Genomic DNA, 27,496 nt, shown 5'->3' on the forward strand with positions numbered 1-27,496 from the left:
TTTGGCTTTAATTGTCTGTCGTTTTTTTCCCCTCCTGTTCTTCACAGAGTGTGCCTCCATCAGTTCAGATACATGGGAAAGAGATACATCGCAAGGTAATGTGGTTACTACCATAAAGAGTGGCATGACTTAAATGGAGGTAGAAGTAACCACTGTTTCATCAGTTAAATATTTGACGATTATAAGAATACAAAACTCATTTCCTGGAGGATTTAATTTTTGCCTGTTTGACATCAAAACCTAATAATACCAACGATGTAGCCCCGTATTGTCTTCATTTTAGATCAACCGCGTAAGACGGAGCTGATAATGTGTGGGACTTTATGTTTATCCAAACGCAGTTACCGTAGCTCTGGCCTTGACTCCTAGAGGGCTTTGGGTGTTCACTCTCTCTAACCTCCCACCACTTCTTCTATCTCTGTTCACCTAAATGCTGGCAAGTTTAACTAAATGAAATAAAACCTGGCTCCTGCCCGCACCTGCTTGGGTAAGACTGAAGGGAGAACTGACTTCCTCAAGCTTAATGCATGAGATCTTCCCCTGGCTCTAAATTGTTGCCTCTCCTGTGCATGACGGTTGATTTTAACTCACTGCTTAAAGTCTTCATCTGCATTCATATCATTTAACTGCATGCTAAATATAGACAGCACAACTCTACTGGTGGCTTTATATCTGTAGGTCCCCTAAAAAGTTTTATGTTTTCTATGATGCATTTCAAATCTAACAAGATATTTAAGTAGACTTTATGAACTACGGTTGGAATACAAACAAATCTGCTTTTGCTCTTAAGACATATGCGTGGTATTTGCTCCACCCGAGTGTGCCAAAATGGCGTGTTATTCACCCTAACCCTGCTTCGCTAACCTACCATTGACCCGTGTCCTCATCAGGAACCAGGAGGGGGCAGGACCCGTAGCACATGAGCGGAAGTCTCAGACTCTGCCTGTGTCCCGTAACAGGGCGGGAATGATGCATGCCCGCTTACAGCAGCTCAGCAGCCTGGATAACTCATACACTTTTAACCACAGTAAGTGCCCCATACTTTTCATCAAACAGCCTCTACCGGAGGTCCCCCCCCCCCCCCCTCTCTCCCGCCTATCTGTATAGTCTCCATATACCATCATCACCCTCATCTGCCCCCTTCAAGCAGAAAATGACTAAGAAGACACGGCTGCAGCGTCAGTTCAATTAGGTTAGATTAGAAGAATTGGTATTTGTCTTATTAGCAATATATCGCAATGGCTTTTAGCCATTTGCTCAGCCTGTCAAATGGCATCATTTAACTCCGTTTTTTTGTGTTTTCAGTGTAAGAAAGATTTCAAGTATTCTTGGAATATCTGTAGACCATGGTAAGAATGTATCAGGTTAGCAGGAAGTTACTGACTTTCGTTTGGTTGAAATTAAGAGCATGCCCATTTTAACTAAACACTAGCTTTCTTCCCATACCTAAAACCAGCTCATCTATTCTGAACATAATTGCATATTTCATTTTGTGAGAAAAAAATTCAATGTACAATAATGTGTGTGTAAAGGTTTCGTTCCAAAATACCAAAAAATAAAGCAAATGCTGCTCGAAATGAATCTGTAAATTTTAAAAAAAAAGTTTAAATGTCGACACAATTTGTGGACATGTGTTGTTGATGTGATGTTTAAGTGGTGCTGTGCCCTCGTGGGGGGGCAGGGGGGGGGGGAGAAACGGCTTCAGCCTTCTGTTATTGTGTATCATTCAGCTTACAGTCACTCGGATGCAGACGTGTTAAATCAGTCTCTGCTGGAGGCAAACGTTGCTACTGAAGTGTGCCTGACCGTCCTGGACACGCTGAGTATCTTCATCATGGGATTCAAGGTAATATAAATGCCTATACTTTGCACACATTAACCAAACTTCACGCTGAAAACATTTTCTTTAAATGCAGTATTTAGGTGCCCATCAATTATTCGATTCGATAGATTTGGTCACTTTGTGATGTAATCGTCTGTTTTCTCCACAGACCCAGCTGTGCTCGGACCACGGCCACAGTCCGCTCATGAAGAAGGTTTTTGAAGTCCACCTCTGTTTCCTACGGATCAACCAGTCAGAGACGGCCCTCAAGCAGGTCTTCACCTCCCTGCGCACCTTCATCTACAAGGTGTGAAGGCGTCAGGGTTGGCCCTCCTTACGTTTGTTACGGCCCAAAAGGGTTTCCTCATGGTCGGCCTCTCTTCTTCACCCCACAGTTTCCTTGCACCTTCTTTGAGGGCCGCGCCGACATGTGTGCCGCTTTCTGCTGTGAGATCTTGAAGTGCTGTAACTCCAAGCTGAGCTCCATTCGCAGCGATGCGGCCCACCTGCTGTACTTCCTCATGAAGAGCAACTTTGACTACACAGGTCGAAAGTCTTTTGTCCGGACACATTTGCAGGTGGGAGGATCCTTCTATAAATCTAACATGTTGTAGGGAGAATAACATGATTAAAGCGTCTGTAGGTCCCCTTTGTCCTTAATTATGATCATCATGAATGCCTTTTAAACTGAATTTTGCACATTTAGTTGGCAATGAACCCGCTAACACTGAGAGGAAAAGAAAAAAAAGTGTTTGAGATTTACTACACATATAGTAGTAATGATAACCATCATTTCTACTATATATGTATAGTTACACATACAGTTTTAAGTTCAGCAGGACATCAAACATTGATGAAATAAAGCAAAATGATGATTGATTGATTGATTGATTGCTCTATTTCTAGGTGGTGATTGCTGTCAGTCAGTTGATAGCTGATGTAATTGGTATTGGAAGTACCCGCTTCCAGCAGTCGCTTTCAATAATCAACAACTGCGCCAACAGTGACAAGACAATTAAGGTCAGCAATTCATCGATGTGCCTGTTAGTCATTTTAACAGCTAGAGGAATTAACATGACTCACTCTTCTTATGTCTGCATCGTCCTCGACAGAACACAGCCTTTCCATCGGACGTGAAGGACCTGACCAAACGCATCCGAACCGTTTTGATGGCCACTGCTCAGATGAAGGAGCACGAGAGGGATCCCGAGATGCTGGTGGACCTGCAGTACAGCCTCGCCAAGTCTTACGCCAGCACGCCTGAACTACGCAAGACCTGGGTGGACAGCATGGCCCGAATCCACGTGAAGAACGGAGACCTGTCAGAGGTCAGTGAGAAGGGACTCTGTGTGGCCCAATAGGTTGGACTTTAGTGTGTGATGGTGGCCAATTGAACATGTAACAGTGTCACTTTAGGCCCCGTCCAGAGTCATGTAATCATCCATTAAACAATATCTCATCTCATTTTTCTTCATCTGACCCTCGTGTTGTTCACAGGCGGCCATGTGCTACGTGCACGTCGCAGCACTTGTGGCGGAATACCTGCGGAGAAAAGGTGCTTCCCTGATCTATTTTCTCTATTGCGTACATTCAGTGTCATGTTCCTGTTTTTCCCTGATACTATGTCGTCTTGTCTTGCACTGTGCTCAGGCATGTTCAAGCAGGGCTGCTCGGCGTTCCGTGTCGTGACCCCAAACATCGATGAGGAAGCGGCGATGATGGAGGACGTTGGCATGCAGGACGTGCATTTCAATGAAGTATGTGACTGTGCTAAGATCAAACCGGCATGAATTGTGTTCTGACCGCATCATACATTTTATTTGATTACAGTTAGATGTTTCGAAAGTAACGTAATAATAGTATTAATATTAACATACATTCATATTTATATTAAGTTATATTAATAAAACTATTATCATGATTAAGATTTTATTTTTCCCATATTATGACCAAGAAAGAGGGACACATTGATACTAAAAAGAGCAATCTTAAAGGCCTTGTTGTGGATTCCTACCACGCTATAATAAATGTGTGTTTTTCTTCAGTTGCCTAAAGTCATAACATCTGGTCACATGTTAGAAGAGGCAATAATTTATCGAGTACTAATACATTTTCTCCTCCTCTTGTTCCCTCAGGATGTCCTAATGGAGCTTTTGGAGGAGTGCGCAGATGGACTGTGGAAAGCTGAGCGCTACGAGCTCATCTCCGACATCTACAAGCTCATAATCCCTATTTACGAAAAGCGCAGGGACTTTGAGGTATGTTTTTAACTTTTTGTCTCCCTAAAACAAGTCCAAATAGTTTTTAAGATGCTGAAATTGGAATGCACCCATACTATTCACATTTTAAATGTTATTCTTATGACTTTGCACAGAAACTGGCCCACCTGTATGACACACTGCATCGTGCATACAGTAAAGTGACAGAGGTCATGCACACAGGCAAGAGATTGCTGGGCACCTACTTCAGAGTGGCCTTCTTTGGCCAGGTGAGTTTAACTGAATTATATTTTCTGTCATTTTTTTTAGTAATTTCATAAGAATTCATATTAAGTATTAAAATGATTCAAAATTGTATTTCACAAAAGAGTGAAAGTATTCATTTGGTTTGCTGAAGGATGAAAAAGTCATTCACACGGATCATGGGGCTGCTAAAGGTGTTTTATTTTTTGAGAGCATGACCACATCCAGTGGTATTTTTTAATCAACTCTATAAACTCTATGACCCTCTCTGCTTTTCTTTCCTATTTGAAGGCAGCGGTAAGTTTTGAGCGCTCGCCTCTCTGGGCAGCATAAGCCTTTGTGTGGTGTGTGGTGCTGCTTTCACTTTGCGTCACCGCCATGCGTCTCACTCGATTTAGAACTGCGTTGCATGGCGCTCTTTAACTTTTGCATCCATTTACGTGTTTCTGCTTTTGTGTTACAGATTTCACTTTGTGATATTTACCTCAGACTCTTACTTTTACCATATCTTGTAACATATTTTTTTTGGGTGTGGTGACCTCTGCCAGTGTGTTTATAGAGATGAACCCATCCATGTCTATTCAGACATGGCGGACTAATCAGTGATGCAGTAGTAGTTAGTTGTTCTGGTGGAATAACAATGACTTTATTTTATGCTGGCCGCACCCCTGTAGCAGTACCACTTATTGGCTGAGGTAAATCAATAGGAAAGCCAACATTGCAGTTGAACTGCAGTGATACGTCCGACAGTGTTGTGCTCCCTCTCTAATGCAGTTGAGTGCATTACTTGTGTTTTAGCCTATTTACAGGGTAAAACATAAGTAATAAATACGGGGTTTTGTGTTTGTGGAATCTGCCAGATATTTCAGTTTTTTCATTTCAACAAATTATTGTAGACATTCCCACTCGCATCCCATGTATGTTTCGATGTGGTGCTGTTTGCTGCTTTATATTTTCATCTTGAATATCTATATCTCAAACAAAGATGCTGTATGTTTTGATTCCTTATGACCATGTTTTATCTATTTCAAGGGCTTCTTTGAAGATGAAGATGGTAAGGAGTACATCTACAAAGAACCCAAGTTCACCCCTCTGTCAGAGATATCTCAGAGGCTCCTCAAATTGTACTCTGACAAGTTTGGACAGGAGAATGTGAAGATAATCCAGGACTCTGGACGGGTAAGACTTTATGGATATATCATTTTGATGTGCATTGACCCATCATTTTCATAAGCACGATAGTAATATTTACGAATGACATTCTGCAGATTAACCCCAAAGACCTGGACTCTAAGTATGCATACATCCAAGTTACACATGTGAGCCCTTATCTGGAGGAGAAAGAGATGGTGGACAGGAAGACGGACTTCGAGAAGAGCCACAACATCCGTCGCTTTGTGTTTGAGATGCCTTTCACCATATCGGGCAAAAAGCAAGGCGGGGTGGAGGAGCAGTGCAAACGCAGGACAATACTGACCAGTGGGTAGCCCTTTATACCGTTAGTGGTAGCGGCGCATACGCTATTAAAGGCATGCTAATCCGGACCTGAAGGGAAAAGATTTTTTAAAAACAACGTCTGCTTGGTGCAATACAGGCAGCGATATCCTGACTTTTAGCGAGCTGATGAATTAATGTGGATATAACCATGATAGTGTCTTCTGTGTCAAATGATCCTGAATATTCCCCTTTCCTCCCAAACTTTGCACCACCTCTTCCCATAGTCTGGATATTGGAAATACACACTATATGGAAGGTTGTGGCAATAAAATGAGTCGGGCAAACGTTCTTGATTAGATTCTGATGGTGTAAGCTGTTTGTCAAGGACTTAATCCCAATTATATTAGTTTATTGTGTAAAAGTTCCAAAGGTTCAACCTGGCATGCTTATCTTTATTATGTGAATACCTTCAAAAGATTCACAGTACACATCGGTCCTGATCTGTACTGAAAACAATCGATACACCAGCTGTTGACCCTCCTCTTTTTCACGTCTCTGTCCCACAGCAACTCATTGTTTCCCCTACGTAAAGAAACGTATCGCTGTGATGTATCAACACCACACTGATCTGAGCCCCATCGAGGTAGCCATTGACGAGATGAGCAAGAAGGTGGCCGAGATCAAACAGCTTTGCTCCTCCAGCGATGTGGACATGATCCGTCTGCAGCTCAAACTACAGGGCAGCATCAGCGTCCAGGTTCCTGCTTTGCATTTTGTGAACACACACACACACACACACACACACACACACACACACTGGAAAAACCTAATGCAATTGTATCCAACATGTCTCCCCAGGTGAATGCAGGACCACTAGCATACGCGCGAGCTTTCCTTGACGATGCGAGTGCCAAGAAGAATCCTGATAACAAGGTCAAACAGCTGAAAGAGGTCTTCAGGTGAGATGGGCCGTCAAACAGCTTGCAGTGCATGTGCCAATCCCTCTTAATTCTCCCTTTATACATCCAAATGTTTTTGATTTTTTTTTTTGAGCAGGCAGTTTGTGGAGGCCTGTGGCCACGGATTAGGTATCAATGAGCGTCTGATCAAGGAGGACCAACAGGAGTATCACGATGAGATGAAAGCCAGCTATAGAGACCTCGCCAGAGAGCTGTCCATCATCATGCACGAGCAAGTGAGTACACTGTCATCAAAGTGCTAACGTGACAACATTAAACTGCCGAGACACGTTGGAGTGCCGTGCAGTAAATGTTTGATAGTAATTGATAAGATGTTCTTTGATAACGCCATTTTCTGTTTCTCCCTCGTGCTGACATGAACAGATTGGATGGTAATGCAAAAAAAAAGCACCTACATGTAATAACGAGTTGTTGATTGTGGATCCAGGCAGACAAAAGGCATCTGTGCTCAGAAATTAGCCAACATGTTGTTGCTTTACCATGTTGTATTGTCAAATCATCAAAACCCTGATGTTACAGGGTGTTCTGACAGTCCATCTCTTGACCCTTGCACCGAAAAAATTGAGAAATGTATTTAATTAGATAACCGATTGGCCTAACCCTCTTTACATCAATTGCAAAACTTAAAACCCAACTATTGTCTCTCTACACTGGATGCAACAATGCAACAATCCCTTATCTTTTTTAAATTGTTTCTATGTATTTTTTCTGCATGTGTGTAAAGTGTGTGTCCATCTATTCATGCATCTATGTATGCATGCATGCATGTATGTACATATAGGTTTTAATGTTATGAAGTGTATATGTATGTACATGCATCTGAATGTAGTTACATGTGTAGGTATTGTACTTGCATAACTTCTTATACTTGACTTTTTTTTTTTACTTATGTATTTTCTTTTTCAATCAATCATCTGAGACATCGCACTAAAAGTCTGACGTTTTGCTTAGCATTAGACATGAATATTGAAACTACTGTCATTTCTGTACTTTAAATATAGAAGCAGAGACAGTTTCCTGTTTCTGTTTCACAATGAAGAAGTGAACGTTAACACAGATAATGTAATTATCTTGCGCCACCAAATTACACACGGGGACTCATTCTCCAAAAGACCCGTATCTTTTGAACAGTCTGACATAATAAGATTTAATTTCAGAGAGATGAATAAGGAGAAAATGTACTTTTTTGTGAACTTCCTTTGCCTCTGCCACGGAGCGAGGCAAGTCTTCGGGTTTCCACATTTTATGCTGAACTAAGCAATGCTGCTGCTGCTGTAGTTTCATGTCAGGCTACGTGTGGTATCGAACCTTCTCGTTTAACTCTCGGCGACAAAAGTTCCCATGTGCCCATAAACAAAGGGCTTTCACTTGGCAGCAATTGAGTGGTGAACATCTCCCTTTTCATCGCTCCCAGATCAGCCCCGTGGAGGACGGCATGAAGAGCGTTCTTCCAGACTCGCTTCAAATCTTCAACGCCATCAGCGGCACGCCAACCAGTGCCACCATCCACGGCATCCCCAGCTCTTCCTCTGTGGTATGAGGCTGGCGGCCTTCTATACCCTCTCCCACCGGACACGCCGGTGATGCCGTACCGCCGCAGATGAACCCGGGCCCCTGCTCGTCGTCAGTACAGCTCAAAGGGAAACCGGACAAACTGACCACGTCCCGGCTTGCTCTGAACAATGACCACGCACTGGACCTATTTGATGATGATGATGATGAGTGTGTCTGTGACAGTGCTGAGGTGGATCCTGAGAGCGAAGAGGGGGATTGCGCTGGAGAGATGAGAGACTTAATGTGTCAACTCTTACTAACGGAAAGGACTGCTTTTCCACGGGCAAACCCGTGTGGGATCTTTATTACGCATGTCATTACTTTACAACCTTCACCACCTTCACAGCAGCGCATTTTTGTTTATTTTGCTTCCCATTGTGTTTTGTATGTACAGTATTACACTTTTATAAGGCACCGTGTTGATGTCTCAAAAACATTGTACGTTGCATACGCCGACGCTCGTCTCCCTGTACATGAAGTGGTATTTCGACTAGATGGCGTCCTGTGACTCACGTTAGCATTGAACGGTAAATAACTCTTAGAATGGGAGCGTTTTTAAAATATTGAAAGCCATTGTATACAAGAAGTATATTCCAAATTGTTTATTAATGTATATAAAAAAGGAGTGTGTGCAATATTTGCAAAGTATCTTGCTGTATGGGGCTCATACGCTGTAAAGATCATGTTCACCTTCTTGCCAAAGAGGTGTCGCACCGAAAACCTACGCCTACTGTGGAAATAATATGAAGCTTTTACCATTTTAGTGTTCTTTGAAATTCTTTTTATATTTCGGCAGCAAGGTTGTTTGTTTTTATTTAACACAAAGTCACTGTTCTGCTGTAAACAGAGATGTTCCCCAATGCTTATCTTTTAAATAAAACACACTCATTTCTCTTGCACTCAGGAGTCCTCATTTTAATTTACACATTTATTTAGTTTATTGTTTATTTTTTCACAAGGTGTCCCGGTACTGAAGAACGCTGACTCCACATTTATCTATATCTCGTTGTTCCCACCCATCATAAAAGACAACACATAGTGGACAACAGATCAAGGTGCTATTAAGAAGCAATGGTACAGAAACACTCCCCCAGTGGCAGGTCAATCACCAGCTCCTCCCTGCAGGGATCCTCGAGGAACATCAAACCAAAGTAGAAGCAAGGCAGCCGCTTCACCCGAGCAGGATGACAGGTGAGTTGGCAAACATTTGCTTTTTATCCGCTCTCATTTGAATCAGAAACAAGTATTTCAGATCACAGACACTAGAAAGATGATTGGGAGAAAGCTGCCTGTCTTTAAATGGAGTCTGTGGAGAAACTGCTTCTCTCTTGTTTCGTGAAATGCAGCCAGTTTTTCAAACCAAATTCTTCATGTGCACAGACAACGAGGATCCCAAGAAACAGAAGGGGGGTAAAGGGACGGTAATAAACTCAATTATTATTTGATTCTTTGAATGTTCACGCAGTTTTTGTTAAGTATTGTTCAGGGAGACTAAATGATGATCCATAAGGATGAAAAGCAACCATCTTGCCATTTGCTGTAATACTGAGTTGTAGATTATTACATTTTATTTTGCGTGCTGCTGCATACCCACCTTTTTAATCAGTATATTTATTTCACATGTTTTGTTACATCAGAGCAAAGTGTTGTTCGGTTACCCGCTCAGCATCTTCTTCATAGTTGTGAACGAGTTCTGCGAGAGGTTCTCCTACTATGGCATGCGAGGTGAGAACACTGAGCTGTGTAACATTCACCACGTTATTAGAATTTGTAACAGTGATGTAAAACCTACGTCATGACTGATTTTGTGATACATTTTGTGGAAATCTCTTGCATATTTCCAGTGTTGGAAAGTAGATTACATTCACTGAAGTAAAGCTTTGAGGTCGGCTTGTAGGCCTACTTTGACTTTTTAACTTAGGGAAATATAGGTAAAAATTAAACTCTTACTCCACTGCATTTACATTGTCAATTTAGGTTAAAAATATTTTTAAATTTGATATTAAAAAAAATACAGAAATACTATGTAAAACAAGAGGAACATTTGCTCTGCCTTCACAGCGGTCCTGGTGCTGTATTTCAAGTACTTCTTGCGCTGGGACGATGACTTGGCCACCTCCATCTACCACGTCTTTGTGGCTCTCTGCTACTTGACGCCCATCCTCGGGGCCATTGTGGCGGACTCCTGGCTGGGAAAGTTTAAGTAAATAATAATCATTTTTAATTCTTAGTATCAATAGACACGTGGGAGTAGTTAGAGAATGGTGTGAAGAAACAAAGTTCAAGAAAACTTGTGAAACACTCAATTAATTACTGATGCCTCCGTGTGACCTACATCAACAAACGACACCTACAGCTGGTTGTCTATTTATAGTCTTTACATTTTGAGAATCATATTTGGGATGTGATAAGATTTCACCCTTCACGGTAGATATTATCTATTGTCGCTTCTTCAATTTACAGGACCATCATCTACTTGTCCGTCGTCTATGCGATTGGCCAGGTGACGATGGCTGTCAGTGCCATCCATGACATCACTGACACGGACAGAGACGGGACACCAAACTCAATGACGGTTCACGTGTGGGTTTCTAATTTACCACCCAAAATAACCGATTCCAGGTTGTGAGCTTTTGGCAGGCATTTTTTTTTATCACATATTTAAGTTAACGTGTTCCTCTTCACATTCAGCGTGTTGTCCATGTTGGGTCTCTTCCTCATCGCTCTGGGCACTGGCGGCATCAAACCTTGTGTTGCTGCCTTTGGTGGAGACCAATTCAGTGATCATCAGGTTAGCACAGTCTTCATCTCCTTCAATAATGTTCAACCTTTGGGTTGAGACAGTAACATGCGCGTCATCCATCCTGTCTCTCCATCCTACGTCCTATCCACTCTTCCTCTAGTGATTTCTTTGCACACCTTCTGGCATTGTCCTGTTTCTCTCCCTGTGTGCGATTCCTTCCCCCAAAAAGGGCTCTTAGCCTCGGTGTTGCTACTTGACGAAACAACGCCTGTGTTGTCTATATCTGCATGAGGCAAGTGGTTCAGGAATGCTAGCAGAATAGATAATAATAGCCAAATCTCTGCCTTAAACTTTGACCGTCAAAGTGCATCGTCAGTAAAGCAGGCCTCGGGTTTTTACATCTGGAAACCAACAGATCTCATTTCAGTGGTGGATCACACATCTCAACCTCATGTTGGCACTAGAGGAAAAATCAGCAAAACACCTTTGAAGTCCATCCTCTGGAGACAGAGTTGTTGTTTATGACTGTAGCCTTTACCAAAGTAGTAATTAATATATAACCAAAGTATATTATACTCAGCACTGCATGCAGCACAAGGTAGAGGGTCACTGACTGCAATTCTCTGTGCAGGAAAAGCAAAGGAGAACGTTCTTCTCTGTTTTCTACCTGTGCATCAATGGTGGGAGTCTCCTGTCAACCATTATCACTCCAATCCTGAGAGGTAGATATGCACAGGACATGGCAAACCATGCCGTCAGCACGGGCGCACAAGTTATGTACCAGTTCTTGAGGACGAGTGACATCTGAATTGTAACGCCAGTTGTTTGTTTCATTGTGCAGCTCAGGACTGTGGCATCTACAGTCAGCAGAAGTGTTATTCTCTGGCCTTTGGCGTCCCTGCAGCACTAATGGTTGTTGCACTTGGTACGTCTAAATGAATTGGAGACTGTTAAGCACAAATGTAAAGATCTGATACATATAGTGTGTTCTGATAATGATGTGGTTACAGTGGTGTTTATTGCTGGAAATGGGATGTACTACAAAGCTGAACCACAGGGAAACATCATGCTGGATGTGTGTAAATGTATTGGGGTGAGTCTGGTGTACAACATTTGAATCGACATATTGTGTGTTAATGGTGTAACAACAGTTGATCAAAGTGTTTCTAAAAACCATAACTTTCTTCTTCAGTTTGCCATTAAAAACCGCTACAAGCACAGAAGCAAACAATACCCAAAGAGGCAGCACTGGATGGATTGGGCAGAGGAGAAATATGCTGTAGGTTTTACTTCACTTGATTCTCTAAAGATCTTTTTCATGATTGAAATGACAGGAGTTCATGTTCTGTCTGTCTCCTCTTCAGAAACTCCTCATTGCTCAAATCAAAATGGTGCTGAGGGTGCTCTTTTTATACATCCCACTCCCAATGTTCTGGACCCTGTTTGACCAAAAGGTATTTTAAAAGTTCCTCGTACCTTGGAAATGCAACATCACTGGTTTACAATGGGAGCTGTGCTTTACACTGAATCTCTTTTAAAGGGTTCCAGGTGGACTTTGCAAGCCACAAATTTGAACGGGAACTTTGTAAGTCTCACGATAAAACCAACTATGAATATATTTTAATCATCACATTTGTTTAAAGCTGTTCATGTTTTAATACATATGTGTGTCTGCAGGGGCTAATTGTCATACAGCCTGATCAGATGCAGGTTAGTAAAAATAATTAGTATCATATCAGCTTTGAGTGACATTCTGTGCTTTTTTTTATTTCAGAAAATGCTCACTGTGCAATTTCTGTTTTGAAGACTGTAAACCCCATTCTGATCTTGACGCTGGTGCCTATCATGGACAGCGTAATCTATCCTCTGATCCAAAAGTGTGGCGCAAACTTTACGTAAGTAACGCTAGTACTCATTGAGAACACTTTAGGGTTTAAGGAATACATGGACTTGGTCCTTTATTTGGTTAATTAATAACTTACAAAAAGGGGTAAACAAGCCTGCCTGTGTCTGGAGGAAAATGATCTGAACACATCTAAAGCTCACCAATTAACATAACATATCTCTTTTGTTCTGCACCGTGTCTTACAAGCTTCATACTTGTGCGTCAGGCTTTGAGAGAGGAACCAATTGTTTTTCATCCAACATCAAATTAGGCGGATTTCTCAAAACTATTCCTTTGGCTGGATTGCTGTCAGTGAACAGACAGTTAAACTACAAAGAATGACTATAAACGACATTCTGTGGGGGGGAAAAGCCAATATCTTTATGTTGTTGTATTTAAAACAGCTGATATTAGAAATAAATAAAAAAACAGACGTTGGTGTAATTCTCTCACATTATGTAAAATTCAGTAACAGCATTTAATGTTAATTCAACAGACCTCTGAAAAGAATGACAGTGGGGATGGTGATGGCGGCTATAGCTTTTGTCTGCGCTGCTGTGGTTCAGATTGAAATTGATGTGAGTCCAGCTCCTCATACACTGAAAAATGGACATCAGTTTTGGAAATAATGTAAAACAGAATGTCACTCAAATTTCAGAAAACATTACCCACCTTCCCATCAGCCTCTCAGAGTCAGTTGAAGCTACTTAACATGGACAGTAAGCCGGTGTCGGTTAAGCTGCCCGGCGTCGATCCTCTGATACTTCCTGCTTTTCAGGTGTGTTCATACACAATAACACAAAACGTTCCCAATTTTGGCATAAATAAAAGTTTCATATCCTGTAGCACGCAAACCCTGTTCTGTACCCAATGAGTGAAACTTCTTCTTTTTTTTTTTTTCAGGCCAGTGATGATTTTTTTACATTTGACACAGAAACTGTAAGCATTTCAGTAGAAAGCACGGTGAAAAGTATTATCTTGGCCAAAGGGTATCGAAAAACGCTTCTTATGACCTCAAACGTCAATGACACCTGGACGTTGGTGAGTTAGGAGCATAAATTAATACCAATAAAGACATAGAAGTTAAATTGATAACTCATTGTCTTTTTTCCTCAGACTAATGATCTCATTTCAAAGCCACAAGAAGGCAGCAATGACGTCAGGTAAATTGATTAAAAAATGTTTAAACTGGTAGTTAACAGATCAAATCTTTTTGTCTTATTACATACTTGAATTCAGGGATTCCTTACATTGGATTTACCGTTTCCATTTCAGATTCATAAATGGATTGAATACAACAGTAAATGTGTCAGCTCCTGTAGCCAACTTTGGAGAAATTGAGTCATTGTATTATTCCAACTACTCCAAAATAAAAACGGGAAAGTAAGAAAGTTTATATTTTCACACTTTTTGCCATTGTTTTATGCAAACACTAATTTTATTTTCTAATGATCAGGACCATCTTCACCATAATGACTGGTTCACAGTCATGTGAATACAGCAGGGACTTTGGATTTGGAAGCTCATATACCTTCTTTATACCCAGCACTTTTGTCTTTGGACCAAATGTAAGTCGTAAGTTAAAACACCTTTAGGGGAGTATTGATGCATTGTGAAAAATAATGAAACTTAAAAAGATTATGAAACTTAGGAAGGCTCGTATGGGCTTGGAGTGGTACTGAAGTTGGGAGGTTGTGGTGGTGGATTTCTGGTTTTGGACTTTCTTGATTGTACCAAGATATAGAACGAGTGAGCCTTACACTTACTGTCACACATATGTCATCCAACTACCTTATTTTCAGTCACTCATGTGGAAAATCAACTATGAACTATTGGGATTATTTGTTTTTCAGTGTCAGGAGTCTGTTACTGTTGCAGAAGACATCAAGCCCAACTCAGTTCACATGGCTCTGCAGATCCCACAGTACTTCTTCATAACTGTTGGAGAAGTGATGTTTTCTGTTACCGGTCTGGAGTTCTCCTACTCACAGGTACAATTGTGTGCACGTGTTTACACCTCATCTCAAGGCTTCACGATCAAAGAAGTTGTAGGACACAGCAAATGAGTATATTTATGTCTTTGATAATAGTTTAGTTTTTTGCTTTTGGGCTAAGATCTTCTTGTGTACTTCTTTTGTGTCTCTAAGGCACCTAGTAACATGAAAGCAGTGCTGCAAGCCGGCTGGTTGTTTACTGTCGCCGTTGGCAACTTCATCGTTCTGATTGTTGCTGAGCTTGCAAAGATTCCCAAACAGGTAAAAGCAAACTCAAAGGCTCAATGAGGTGACACGTCTGTAGAGGACATGTGTGGCATGTTTTTGTGAGATAGTGACCCATAGTGAGGCATTAATACCGTATTTGTCCCTCTGTCTTTCTTCTCCTCTTTCAAAGTGGGCAGAGTACATCCTATTTGCCTCCCTATTGGTTGTAGTGTGTGTTATCTTCTCCATCATGGCCCATTTCTACACCTACATCGATCCTGCAGAAATTGAGGCCCAGTTCAATAAGAAGGAGGATGAGGATGATAAGAGGCAGAAGCTCGAGATGGCCAAGAAAGACTCAATTAAAAGTTACAAAGATGAAGATGATGCAGACAAACGGACCAAAATGTGAACATTTATATCTGATGCCTAATACCAACATGATGTAGAATATACTTTCATGCTGCCAAGGCTATGTGTGAGTTGTATGATATTTTATATTACAATGCCCAAATGCCTGTCTTGAGCAAAGCACACAAAGTTCTCGATTCAGTATGACAAATTCATGTAAATGTTATCTATAGTATTATAACAACAAAGACCAATTAACCATTTAGATATTGTGTATTAAATTACTTGTTTATATGTATGTGCAAGGTATGTTCAAGTATGCAATAAAAATAATTAGGGCCTGAGCTCCAACAACATTTCTTCTTCTTTGTCAATAGTCTTTTTTCATTTCAATTTCATGACCTTCACCTTCACATTGAGTACCAGAGGAACGTGAACCAGTTGGATGAACAGATCCATTAAAATTTAAAAAACAAAAAAATTGCTGAGGAGCAAAGAAGCTGAACTCCTCCATGATTGAGGAAGCCTAGCAGGAAAAAGTTATATGTTCACAAAAGAACTGGACCTGAGAGAACAGAGCTCGAGGTCCATAATAAAAGCCTTACGGTCACAAAGCTCTGGAAGTAGAGTAAAAAGAAGACGTTAAGGTGGAGGCCTCCATCACCCCCTCTGCCTCTGACCCAGGGCAGCAAGTACCAGGGATTAGCACTAAAGCCTCACAGAGCCCTCTCAGGCCTTCTGTCAGTGTGGAGTTTGCTATGTTACGTTCTCCCTCTGCTGTGTGACTTTCTCTTGGTTCTCACATTTCCCTCACTTACTCCGAAAATATTCACTTTAGGTTTATAGGAAACTCTGGAACAATAACCAGTAAGAAAAACATCTGATCTTTGCCACTGATGGGTTTATGGATATTTTAAATATTATAATTATATATATATATATATATATATATATATATATATATATATATATATATATATATAATGATAATATAGTATCATTCTATTCTAATGTAATTAGTTATTTATGAATTGCAATCACTGGTTATGTGTTCAATAAATGAATCTGCACAAGGTTGGACCTCCTAGGTCATACAGTTGTCCTCACTGCAAGAGTATAAATATGCACATAATTAACTACGTGCAGTCTGTATTTATGAGGTGTACACTGTCCAACTTACTCAAATAATTTGTGTAAATTCTTTATTCTTTAGTTATGTTTGTATTGATTGATATTCAGATAATTAGTTAATTATGTCAGGACCCATAATATGATTATGGTTTTCTTTGAACATCAATAGTATGTATTCGGTTAATTGTTTTGACAAAAAACTACAGAATTATTGGGGATAATTTGGAAATTACAAGTTTTGGGATCTTTCAAATGTATTCCATCCAAAAATATAGTAAGGGAAAGAGTTTATGTTGACTATGAGATCCCAAGATTTTATCACCAGTGTCTTTGTAATTCTTAAAAACAACATTATATTCACATGGTTAGTAGGCCTTTTCCACCACAGACATTTTGACATGTAATAGCATTTGTCATTTGTAGACAGAATGTCCCACATGTAGACCAACAGCTACGCTCGGTCACTGTAATTGTCACTGCATACTTGCTGGGAAGACATCTCTACCTAATAGTTTGGCAGCTGCTGTCCCTTAAGGTTCAGACGTTGCAATATCCCCTTACTCTTCCTTGTTAAACAGGTCCGGGTAGGATCTTTTAGGACAGGAGCAAGCTTTCCACTTTTCCTGAAAAACGCAGAAAACGTAAACTTCCCTCCTCCTCTGTGACGTTTTTCGATTAACGAATGACGACACCTGCACCGTCTGCTCCTCTCCACTCGGATTGGTCCACCGGAAAATGAAAATGACATTAACCAAGATGGCGCCGGGCGACCGAGTAAAGTGATGAGAGGATAGAACAACAAGCGATTCAACTAAATAACAGTGCGCATTGATGTCCTCCGCGCGGCTATTTTTAAACCAGACATCTATCGTATCACCGGGGAACCGTAAAGCGCGCGCCGAGAGTTCGCATCGGTCTACGCGGATCTGATTATTCAACTGTTGGCTAGCTGCTAAAGTAGCCACCGTCGCTAACGCTCGCTAACTGCGGAAGAGGAGCGAGCAGGAGGCAGGCGGCTCGAACTAAAGCCGACAAGTCAAAGCAGGACTTTTTTTTGTGTGTGTGTTCAATCGAGCGACCCGCTCTCAATTTGCACATCGACTCGCCCGAGTTATCGTTTTTAGTTCGTGGGACGGTCCGGCTCGTCGTAACCAGAAAAACTAACGATCCACCTCTGAGAAGGAGAGACGAGGAAAGGCGTCATCCTTGCTGCTCTGACGCCATGGCTCTTTCACCTATTCAAAGTGGACTGCCGGGGGTTCAGGTAAATATGTATTTATAATTATCATCACATGTCTAGCTTGCTTTCACAGCCGGGCTTATTTTCGTTGAGAGAACACTCGACCTTTTACTTCACGTGTTTTATCCACCCTTCAGCTGCGAAGTTTATCTCTTTCAGCCAGTAAATAACTTGCACTGCGTCATTATCGCGATTAACACTCCTCGTTATCGCCTTTGCTCACCAATGATTCATGCACCTATTTAGTCAGGTCCGGTATGGCCCCGTGTGTGAGCCGGCTGAAGTCTCACATTTAAGGAACTGGAAATATCAAGTGTTTGGCATTTCAGTTGGAAAAATTGAAAATCTATTAACAAAGTAGTTGTCCATTTTCTCTGTAATCAACTAATTGATAATCTAATATTCGCCTCAACCCAAACTGATGCCTCATATAAAAGCCAAATTGTAAAGCCCATGTCCATTAAAGCTGCAACTTTACCTTCATTACTACAAAATATCTGATAAAACGCCATCATAATTCTCCCACACTGATGCAGGATGATGCAAGTCGAACATTTAAGACGTTGAAGATATTTAGTTTACAATGATATGAAGCTTAAATAACCAGCAGATCTTTAGATAATAATGAGCTGGAACAAGAGCGTCTTTGGACATTTTGCACAATAAACTCATTAAACGATTGAAATAGTTTCCTAATGCATAGATGACATCTTTTGAATCTTGGGATATTCACTTTAACGTCACAATAAACTACATGAATGTTGTTGGCTGCAAGTTGTCAAAATTAATTTAGATTTGTAGATCTAGTTTTTACATCCTTTTTTTTGGTAGTTTAACATTATTATTACTGTGATGTGATTGTGTTTATTCTGGGCCACCAATGGCATGGCAGCTTGAATCATGTTTTGTTTGAATCATTTGTTCAACATTTATTTAATAATTTGAGTTGAACCACCTACTAACTGGCAGTCAGTACATGTCCCACTTGGAGATCAAGTACAAGTCTCTACAGACTATATAAAAATAACAATCTCAAGCAGTGACCTGAGGGAAGACCTTCATGATGGAATGTCCTCAATGCTACTTTTCTCAAACCACACGCAGAGGCTTCACAGGTTACTTTGCAGAGAAGATTTTGCACTTTGGGACGCTGGAGGTGAGCCTTGGCCCCGGCGGGCGTGGTGCGTGGATCACACCAGACTCCACAGCGGTGCAGATCAAACGCATGCTTTTAGAGCGAGGTTCAGCCCGTGTTTAGTTGTTGCAGTAAACCTGCTGACTGTGGATATGACAAGTACATTCCCATCGCGTGTAGTCTGTGGTCGCAGCTCCATTGTTGTTTTCCCCCCCCATTGTTTCTACAGAGGTCAGCCTCGACTTTATCATTTTCACCTGGATGACTGACCACACCAGTGTTGTGATAGTATTTTGGTTGTGTTGTTTCGACTCTTTATTCTGCACCGCTCTCTCTCTCTCTGTCTTTGTTGTAAAGTCCTTTTGCTATCAAATTCAGCCGCCACCTCTTTGCCAATTTTTTCCAAGTGCAGCTGCTCATCTCTCCTTCCATATAGGTTGACCACCGTGCATTAGCACTTTTACAGGAAACTGTTCTCCGGGGGGGGCTGTAAAGCATTACGCTCTGAGGCTAGCAGTAGATCTGAACGAGTATTGAAAAATATCCAACTTGTATTGCAATATTGGAAGGAATAATCATTTTTAAATCGTCATTTGTTGAAAATCATATATGATCACAGTGTGATTTATGCAGGAAGCTGGTAGAAACATCGGGACCAGAACGTTTCTGCAGCACAACAACGGGAAATGGGATGGCCAACTTTAAGACCATCGTTCCCTCTCTGCTGCTCCATGGGGGCAGTAATTCATTCAATTAGTCAGTAGCCCTGCAGCTAATAAGCTAGTGTAGTCCTGCACATTTGGTTTAGCTTGTGTGATAGATGTCAATAATCCTAAATCTGTGTTACCCAATTGGTCTCGTGATTAATCAAATGTTGAGGACTCAACATTGGATCTTGTACGGTTTAAAGAAACGTTTGACATGACTATCGTGCATTTTGGTCTTAAATTAATTTGTTTTTCATGTGTAATAGCTGAGCTGTGTAGAGTTTAGTACGAATGTCTCAGGCCTATCCTACAGCTTGATTTCCTGTCTTTACTACCAACTTGTCTCATAGTAGTGACTAGAAGTCTTGCAGATTAAACTGTAATAAAAACTGGTGTCGAATGCAGAGATTAAAATGGCCTGTCTTCTCTCTCTCCGTCCTCCTCTCTGTCACACAGAATTTCCGAGCTGATCCCGAAGAGTTTTTCACCAAGATGGACAGAATAGGGAAAGGCTCCTTTGGGGAAGTTTTCAAAGGCATCGACACTCGGACACAGAAAGTTGTGGCCATTAAAATTATTGATCTGGAAGAAGCAGAGGATGACATAGAAGACATTCAACAGGAAATCACCGTTCTCAGCCAGTGTGACAGTCCATTCATCACCAAGTATTATGGATCATACCTAAAGGTAAGGTTTAACTTCATCCATTTGTAACCGTTCATGCTCAACACAATGGATACGTCACTAATGTGTTCCTGCAAGCATGTGTATGGAATGTAGGTCATTAAATAATGCATACTGGCAATGGAGCAAGTATTGCCTTTTTAAGATTGCACAGATTGCTGTTGAGCGCCTCGAAGTAGGCCGACACTATCAGAATGTAGCTTCAGGGCTTTTAGCAGGGTAGATCTGTGTTTGGATATTGGCGTATGTTTTCTCTCGTTTTGCTTTATACTGAAGCAGATAACGGCAAGTAAGTGAACATGCTGGCTTTTTTTCTTCAGTGGGAGCTGGATAAGAAGTCCTGGCCGGGGGGGGGGGGGGGGGGCATTTCTTAAACATCCATACAATGTGATTTGTAGATATCCTTTAAAGCTGGAGGTCGGTTCTATAGTCTGAGTGGATTTTCCGTCGCCCCACATGTGACGGTGCTTAGAGTGCCTCTCCCAGCATTCAGTATGGTACTTAACAGCCGAAAGGAGAGAAGGGGCCGTCCATTAGCTCCGGGTGTGCTGCTGGCGGAAGGAGGGAATTAAGGCTTATTTGTGTGTTGTATGTAAGCATGGCACTTATTCTGTGTTTGTGTGTGTGTGTGTTGGCGTGCACTTATGTTTCTGTGTAACAACACATAATGTATCCTTTTAAATGTAATAGTTTATAATGTAGTAATAAGCACATGGTATAAGTGAACCATTAGCACATAACATGTGAACACTTTTTTTGCATAGAGTAATAAGTTATTAGATCATGAACTAATAACATATTATACTATGCAAGATTCTGAAATAGTGTTTCACCTGACACATCATTTATAACTTAATCAATTTCTCATCATGTAATCATTTTTATTATGCAAAAGTGATACCACATTACACCCTTGTGGTTTTGTTACATGGTGAGATTATTACATGATCAGGTTTTATTTGTCAGGCACAAATATAAGCAGCTACTTTAAAGTGGTATTGTTTAAGATCCAGTAATCTTACGGTACATTTACTGTGTTTTTATGAGTGTGAAACGTTCCTCTATTCTAATAACGACCGCAACTTTGTACACCGTCTGACTGAATTATTGATTTATTTTCAGGGTACAAAGTTATGGATTATCATGGAATATTTGGGTGGAGGATCAGCCCTGGATTTGGTAAGTATGTCAAAATTCTGCCTTAAACCACCTGATTTGCCGCGCATTGTAACAGTTACCGGATGTGTACAATCGGTGCCATCTTTCAAACTTTGTCCTCTAACTTGTTCTTTTAGTTGGAGCCTGGTGCTCTGGATGAAACACAGATCGCCACCATTCTGAGAGAGATCCTGAAAGGGCTCGAGTATCTGCACTCTGAAAAGAAAATCCATAGAGATATCAAAGGTAAGCCAGTCGTTAATGATGCTGCATGCGATCCGACCTAAGCGCGGCGCGGATGACTTTAAGCTTTCACATGCCGCACTCGAGTGTGAAATATGCTACGGTCTTAAAATCACAGAAACCACTCAACGTTTTCAAAAAGCAACGTTTGATGGAGTCCATCTGTTTGTCCTCCTGCTCCCAGCTGCCAACGTGCTGCTGTCAGAACAAGGCGACGTGAAGCTGGCAGACTTTGGAGTGGCGGGCCAGCTAACGGACACGCAGATCAAAAGGAACACATTTGTTGGAACGCCTTTCTGGATGGCGCCCGAGGTCATAAAGCAGTCCGCCTACGACTCAAAGGTCAGCGTTTTTCCAGCTTTCGTCGTTATCAGGGTGAACTTTAATATGGGAAGGAAAAAAACCAAAGAATATCCCTTTTTCTGAGAGAGATTTTGTATTAAAACGGTAAGTAAAGTTCACCGAACATTTTCCATGGCAGCCGTAAAGTGTCGTGAGCTGGATCCCACAAAGGGAACTGTAGGCCTATAGCACATCTGCAGTAGTTGTAGTTTTTCTGTTGGACTGCTTTGGTGTTTTGTGCAGGCATGAAAGTGTAATGTTGCTGATGTCGCTTTACCAACATCCTGTGGTGAACGAGGTGAAACCCCACAGAGTGATCACATGTGGAAATGTGTCGAAATCCATCCACGCTCTGTTTGAAGTGTTTATCATGGACCCGAGGCCCTCGGGGTTCATCCCTCTTTTCCCCTCTGTGTGCAAGATGTTAGGCACTTTTTGAGACTGGGTTTTATTCATTACAAATGACCAAACGCATATTTTTGGAATAACCACAGCATGAGTCAGTGATGCTTGTAAACACAGTGTTTCAATCCTCAGTTCGCAACAGGTTCCTCAAATGCACCCGCCCTGCTTAAGTCTGCCAGTTTAAGTGCCATGTGTCACAGCATTGTGTCATAGGCGACAAATATGTGAGCTTTTAACTGCTTCATTAGATGATGTTTTCTGTCCCTTTTTTTTTTTGTTCTTCTAAAGGCGGACATCTGGTCGTTAGGAATAACTGCAATAGAACTGGCCAAAGGAGAGCCGCCACACTCTGAACTTCATCCCATGAAGGTCCTATTCCTCATCCCAAAGAACAACCCCCCCACACTGGAAGGGAACTACAGTAAACCACTTAAAGAGTTTGTTGAAGCCTGTTTAAATAAGGAGCCTAGCTTTGTAAGTATGAAGGACTGCTGTTCACACCATTTTAGCTAAGTTTTCTCTTAATATTGACTGTAATGCTTGTTTTTGTTTTTTTTGTTGTTTTTTTCCCTTAGAGGCCAACTGCCAAAGAGCTGTTAAAACACAAGTATATTGTAAGGCATTCCAAAAAGACGTCCTATCTGGCAGAGCTGATCGACCGATACAAGAGGTGGAAATCCGAGCAGTCTCGTGCTGAATCCAGCTCTGATGAATCTGACGAGTGAGTTGTTCTAACGACATGACGACGTCGAAGTAACCATCCACCCGGCGAGATTCCACTGAACGCACATTACGAAGCCCACACTGATCCAAGACCCCCGTGTCACTGCAGGGAGTCAAACGGCCAGGCTTCTGGAGGAGACGATGCTGCCAACGACGACTGGATCTTCAACACCATCAGGGAGAAGGACCTCAAGAAGTTTCAGAATGGGGCGGCACAGCCTGCTGAGCTCGAAAGCAAACCGGTGCGACCACACACACACACACCATTGTAGAGGAGAAAGAAAGTAAAGTTTCATGTTTGTCTGTTGTCTCTCAATTTCCCCTTTTGACATGTAAATTTCTTTTTCTTTCCGGCTGCAGGAGAGTCCAAAAAGGCCTTTGTCACAAAGCTTATCCACCATCTTCTCCCCGTTGTTCACTGAGGTAATTGCACCAACAAGTCAACCAGAGGTGATCTGTACTATCCGATGTATTTTGGCCACAGCCTCCTGCACAAATGGATGCTTCCTAAAAGTCCCGTCATCGTAAATGTGTCATTTCTGCAGCTGAAAGAAAAGGGCGAGACGCGTAACGGCAAGCCGGGGGCCGTGGAGGGGCTTCAGGAGGCCGTGTTCCTGGCAGAAGAAACCCACCCGGGGATCTGTGACTCGCTGGTAGCTGAACTAGTGCAGAGACTCCAGAGGTAACCAAGGTCCATCTTAACAACTCTTTTTACTTATTTCCTTTCAAAATGTGCGTGGGTCAAACGGGGCCGGCGCTCACAGCCGATTGGTCCACAGCCGATTGGTCCACAGCAGATTGCTGGTGCGCTGAACGGCCGTCGCTCAGGGGACTCTTACGCTTGTTTTTAACGCATTGCGTCTCCTGGTCACTGCACGGCTGTAGGTACTGACCCTTCTTCCGATGTGTGTCAGGTTTTCTGTGCCCCAGGCCACTGCCGGTCATTGAGAGGCGCCACGTCCAGCGTCGCTCCACTTTCCCACCCCGATGGCGGCAGTCGGATCTTTTCCTCTGACCTCCGGAGCCGGGATGAAGTCTCCCAGGAATGTCTCCATCACCCGTCTGGCTGAAGCAAAACCCTGGCCCATATAAAGTCTGTTTATCCGCTAGCACGCCACCCCCGAGGGTCGTAACCGGGACAGTCAGTGGCCAGCGGCCACCTGCTGTATAATGTCCCTCCTCAATACCGTCACAACTGTTTGTTCGTTTTAGTTCCGAGGGCGGAGTCCGCCGTCTCTCTGCAAGGACTCCCCCAAGTTGTTGATTTTGACGAGCGTACGGCTTTTTTCACAAAGGTTTACACTCTGCCTCTTTTAATGGAGAGGAACACCTTGCTTAAGTGTGCGTGCGTGCGTGCGTTTGTGTGCGTGTCTGTGAGAGATCATGTGACGTGTGCGGTGAAGCGTTCTATTGAAACCTCAGGTATCCTGCTTCAAGAGGATTGGGTTCTCTGGGAGACGGAAAGAGCTCGATAGGGTGGTTGTACAGACTTGTAAATATGCTGATTTCTACAGATTCATGGAAAAAAAACAAAAAAAACAAATAATGAAGTGTTTGTAATGGAACCACTGTGTACAAATGGCCACATGCAATCTGTAGATAGTGGTTGTGAGGTAAATATTTTGAGAGTCTAAATATGGCCATAGATGAGATTGCCTTGCCTTTCTACTCGTTCTTTTGTACATCGGTCTTTTGATTTCTCCGCTTGTTTAAACGTACTCCAGTGACTGAAAATAGCTTCCCTGTATCATGTTCTACCATTCGTTTGCTTTACATTTCTATTTTCTTTCATTTATTTATTTTTGGTTTTACACACAACTCCCCCCCCCCCCCCCCCCCCCCCCCAGAAGGCTGGCTCGATGAAGCCATGGAGCGGTTGCCAGCTCCCGCTCCACAAGGCCCCCACTCGTGTTGTTTTGGTGGACTTTGCCTCTTCGTGTTGTCGACTGGTAGGATGAGCTGAGGCTTTGCTCCCTTCACTTCATTAACAGAGCAGACGGTGTTAGTCTTCCTCAGAGCTGCAGCGGTACTATCCATCTCCTCGGCTTACCTCCTGCTTTAATTGCACTTCGAGTACAAATGCCTTTTTGTCTATAAGCAAAGTAGCCATAAATCAGTAGCACAGGACTCGCAGGTGTGCTCTCTGGGACAAAAAGTCCCCCTGAAGTCTCGCAGGTGGGACTTCCGGTGCGATGTCTGCTCGGGCCGGATCTTTCCATTTGGACTCGAGGGGTTTTCACTTGTACAGTAAATGAAAAGACTTCTCACAGAGCAGACCGCAGTGCTCTCCGATGTACGCGTTGACGTTGTTGAGGGGGTTCCAGCAGCATGTGTTGTAGCATGCTGGGAGGAACTGGAGGAACGTCGAGTCCTGATCAGCCTTAGATTATTTTGGATGAATAGTATCTCCTTTAAAATGTTTAATGCTTTTGTTGTGATTTTTTTTTTTTTTGCATTAAAATGGCATATGCAGCGATACTTTTAGAAGACGAATGATAAAAGATCAAACTTATTTATTTCATTCCTTGTCAGTATGATGGATGAATGAACAAATGGACTCCTTCTCAGATGAGGGATTTATCATCATTCTTGAATTCTACAGTCGGTAAGCAAGGCGAGTTAAAGCAACGTTTTACTCGCTCTGTCGAGGGCCGTTGGATAAGACGATCAACTTCTGTTATATTTTCCCTTTAAATATACAGCTACGCTGGTTAGCTTAGCACAAGGACAGGAAACCGCTAACGCCAACCCGCCTCGGTCCAGAGGCGACGACTTATGTTGCTGAAGAAACATTACTTACAGTGCTGTCAAATCCTTCTTACTCTGATTTCCACATTGAAATGCAACATTTTCCTTGTATTTCTGATTGCTGAAGGTTTAATGGGTAGAAGTTTACGTATTTCTCAAAGTATAAGCCAACTCTCAACTGTTCCGCCTCGTGTTTTCTGCTCTTCTGTGAAAAATGACGGCTCTTCATTGAAACTTGTGTACTGTGCCACGCCCCCCCATCCCCAACTGAGACCAATACAACTTTGACATGGTCTGTTATGACGATATCTTTTGATGTATTTGCACTTTGCAAATTTATTTTGTTTTCCAAAGGCTACGTCATGTCTCAATTACACCAGTTTGATTTCCTCCCCCTTCCCCTTTGTGTTGTATGGCAATAAAGCAGTGTGATCGCCAAGGGTCAATCCTTAGCACAAGTAGGCATATATTCTATTAAACTATTTTTATATCCCAAAAGAGCAGTATTACGTAATAGCGGGAGTAACGTTCTGTGATGTGTAAAAGTTTCAGTAAACACTGGATAGCAATCACTTAAAATGTGCACTTCATTTTGTGTGACTTTAGTCATTTCTAAATGTTTGATCATTCAGGACGTTGCTGTGGGACTTAATGAAAGTTGTGAAATGATTTTAAGGAGAAAAAAATTAAAATACAACTTGATGAATGGTTTTGCTACTGTTTGAGCGAGTCATGTGACGTGAAGTTTATTTTCTTTTCGATTTAGACATTTAAGTGCACCCATCAACCTAAAGTGCCTTAAGTTTAAATGCAACCCTTGGATGTTGTAGTGTAAAAGAGTCTTCATTTTGTTTCACTTGTACACTGTAGTGTGTGATAATGGTACATTCTAATAATGCACAACCTTATTAAAAGTCAGATCAAATATATGAATTACCGAGTAGTGTTTAACCTTTTTGCACAAATCTAATGCTGCAGGTGGAACCATCGATGGAGCGCATTACTAAACCACACAATGAGTAGGGAACAAGCTTCTCAAGTCTATTATGAAGTAATAGCGACACCTCAGAAGTATTAACTTTTGGGCAGCAGTACATAACATACTTGCATGCACCATTGCATGGTACAGATTTAATGGACCGCACTAGTTCTGGAAGTTGGATAATTACACATGAGCAGTGAAGTATTGTTGCATGGAATGGAACAAGCTGTACCAAAGCTGGAATTTAAACAGCAACTAAAGACGTAATTGTGAAATTGAGCAAAGCTTAATCCTGACATTAACTTCAAAGATGTGCAGCATGTGTTTTACACACTGAGCAAGCAACAAAAAAAAGTCAGCAAATACCTCACAGCAAGTTTTATTTATACATCCAAAAACAAAAGATCATATTTCTCACACTATATACAGATATTACATACAGTGTTTTTACACATATTACATCATTTGTACACAAGAAAAATATACATAAAAATGTAAACCTTTGTATACAAAAAATACCTTAGACAAATTAAACAAGGACCAATAACAAAAGGTGACTAGAT

At 41.7% G+C, this 27,496-nt stretch overlaps 3 protein-coding genes across 7 annotated transcripts in view; all 3 read left to right on the forward strand.

Moving 5' to 3' along the window:
- The window catches only part of zmp:0000001200 (dedicator of cytokinesis protein 9), a 58,190-nt gene extending 49,036 nt beyond the window's left edge, over positions 1 to 9,154 (forward strand). For 3 of the 5 annotated variants that reach the window (XM_037488258.2, XM_037488255.2, XM_037488259.2), the window contains exons 37-53: positions 48 to 95; positions 891 to 1,027; positions 1,731 to 1,846; positions 1,992 to 2,129; positions 2,218 to 2,400; positions 2,729 to 2,842; positions 2,935 to 3,150; positions 3,320 to 3,377; positions 3,473 to 3,579; positions 3,958 to 4,080; positions 4,197 to 4,310; positions 5,317 to 5,463; positions 5,553 to 5,763; positions 6,288 to 6,478; positions 6,580 to 6,680; positions 6,778 to 6,916; positions 8,116 to 9,154. In XM_037488258.2, coding sequence (XP_037344155.2) covers positions 48 to 95; positions 891 to 1,027; positions 1,731 to 1,846; positions 1,992 to 2,129; positions 2,218 to 2,400; positions 2,729 to 2,842; positions 2,935 to 3,150; positions 3,320 to 3,377; positions 3,473 to 3,579; positions 3,958 to 4,080; positions 4,197 to 4,310; positions 5,317 to 5,463; positions 5,553 to 5,763; positions 6,288 to 6,478; positions 6,580 to 6,680; positions 6,778 to 6,916; positions 8,116 to 8,241 — 2,269 coding nt within the window. In that variant the 3' untranslated portion in view covers positions 8,242 to 9,154. The remainder of the gene's footprint in view (positions 1 to 47; positions 96 to 890; positions 1,028 to 1,730; positions 1,847 to 1,991; positions 2,130 to 2,217; positions 2,401 to 2,728; positions 2,843 to 2,934; positions 3,151 to 3,319; positions 3,378 to 3,472; positions 3,580 to 3,957; positions 4,081 to 4,196; positions 4,311 to 5,316; positions 5,464 to 5,552; positions 5,764 to 6,287; positions 6,479 to 6,579; positions 6,681 to 6,777; positions 6,917 to 8,115) is intronic. The other 2 variants (XM_062564841.1, XM_062564839.1) reach the window with 1 other exon arrangement.
- A 170-nt stretch (positions 9,155 to 9,324) lies between these two features.
- On the forward strand, positions 9,325 to 15,828 carry slc15a1a (solute carrier family 15 member 1a). Its single transcript, XM_037489495.2, has 24 exons — positions 9,325 to 9,446; positions 9,636 to 9,676; positions 9,893 to 9,980; positions 10,317 to 10,458; positions 10,719 to 10,838; positions 10,947 to 11,046; positions 11,630 to 11,720; positions 11,840 to 11,923; positions 12,009 to 12,091; positions 12,191 to 12,277; positions 12,363 to 12,452; positions 12,539 to 12,583; positions 12,676 to 12,708; positions 12,805 to 12,893; positions 13,380 to 13,461; positions 13,542 to 13,661; positions 13,787 to 13,924; positions 14,000 to 14,046; positions 14,159 to 14,266; positions 14,340 to 14,451; positions 14,737 to 14,874; positions 15,031 to 15,138; positions 15,275 to 15,568; positions 15,603 to 15,828. The coding sequence occupies exons 1-23, from the start codon at positions 9,440 to 9,442 to the stop codon at positions 15,494 to 15,496; spliced, it is 2,175 nt and encodes a 724-aa protein (XP_037345392.2). The 5' UTR covers positions 9,325 to 9,439; the 3' UTR covers positions 15,497 to 15,568; positions 15,603 to 15,828.
- Positions 15,829 to 17,286: 1,458 nt separating this feature from the next.
- stk24a (serine/threonine kinase 24a (STE20 homolog, yeast)) lies at positions 17,287 to 26,880 on the forward strand. The gene is made up of 11 exons (XM_037489496.2): positions 17,287 to 17,830; positions 20,105 to 20,335; positions 21,455 to 21,511; positions 21,628 to 21,736; positions 21,918 to 22,075; positions 22,769 to 22,954; positions 23,056 to 23,201; positions 23,313 to 23,445; positions 23,564 to 23,626; positions 23,749 to 23,885; positions 24,118 to 26,880. The coding sequence occupies exons 1-11, from the start codon at positions 17,789 to 17,791 to the stop codon at positions 24,149 to 24,151; spliced, it is 1,296 nt and encodes a 431-aa protein (XP_037345393.2). The 5' UTR covers positions 17,287 to 17,788; the 3' UTR covers positions 24,152 to 26,880.
- The last annotated feature ends 616 nt before the right edge of the window (positions 26,881 to 27,496 follow it).

The sequence above is a fragment of the Pungitius pungitius genome, chromosome 10 (assembly GCF_949316345.1).
Source record: "Pungitius pungitius chromosome 10, fPunPun2.1, whole genome shotgun sequence".
NCBI classification, from domain to species: Eukaryota; Metazoa; Chordata; class Actinopteri; order Perciformes; family Gasterosteidae; genus Pungitius; species Pungitius pungitius.

Excerpts from the sequence above, each read along its gene's own strand:
- slc15a1a (XM_037489495.2), top strand. Across the intron at positions 11,047-11,629 it reads ACCAATTCAGTGATCATCAG|GAAAAGCAAAGGAGAACGTT; the intron begins GTTAGCACAGTC and ends TTCTCTGTGCAG. Across the intron at positions 12,894-13,379 it reads AAGTGTGGCGCAAACTTTAC|ACCTCTGAAAAGAATGACAG; the intron begins GTAAGTAACGCT and ends TTAATTCAACAG.
- stk24a (XM_037489496.2), top strand. The coding sequence starts at position 17,789 with ATGGCTCTTTCACCTATTCAAAGTGGACTGCCGGGGGTTCAG. Across the intron at positions 17,831-20,104 it reads GTGGACTGCCGGGGGTTCAG|AATTTCCGAGCTGATCCCGA; the intron begins GTAAATATGTAT and ends TCTGTCACACAG. Across the intron at positions 21,737-21,917 it reads AATCCATAGAGATATCAAAG|CTGCCAACGTGCTGCTGTCA; the intron begins GTAAGCCAGTCG and ends TCCTGCTCCCAG.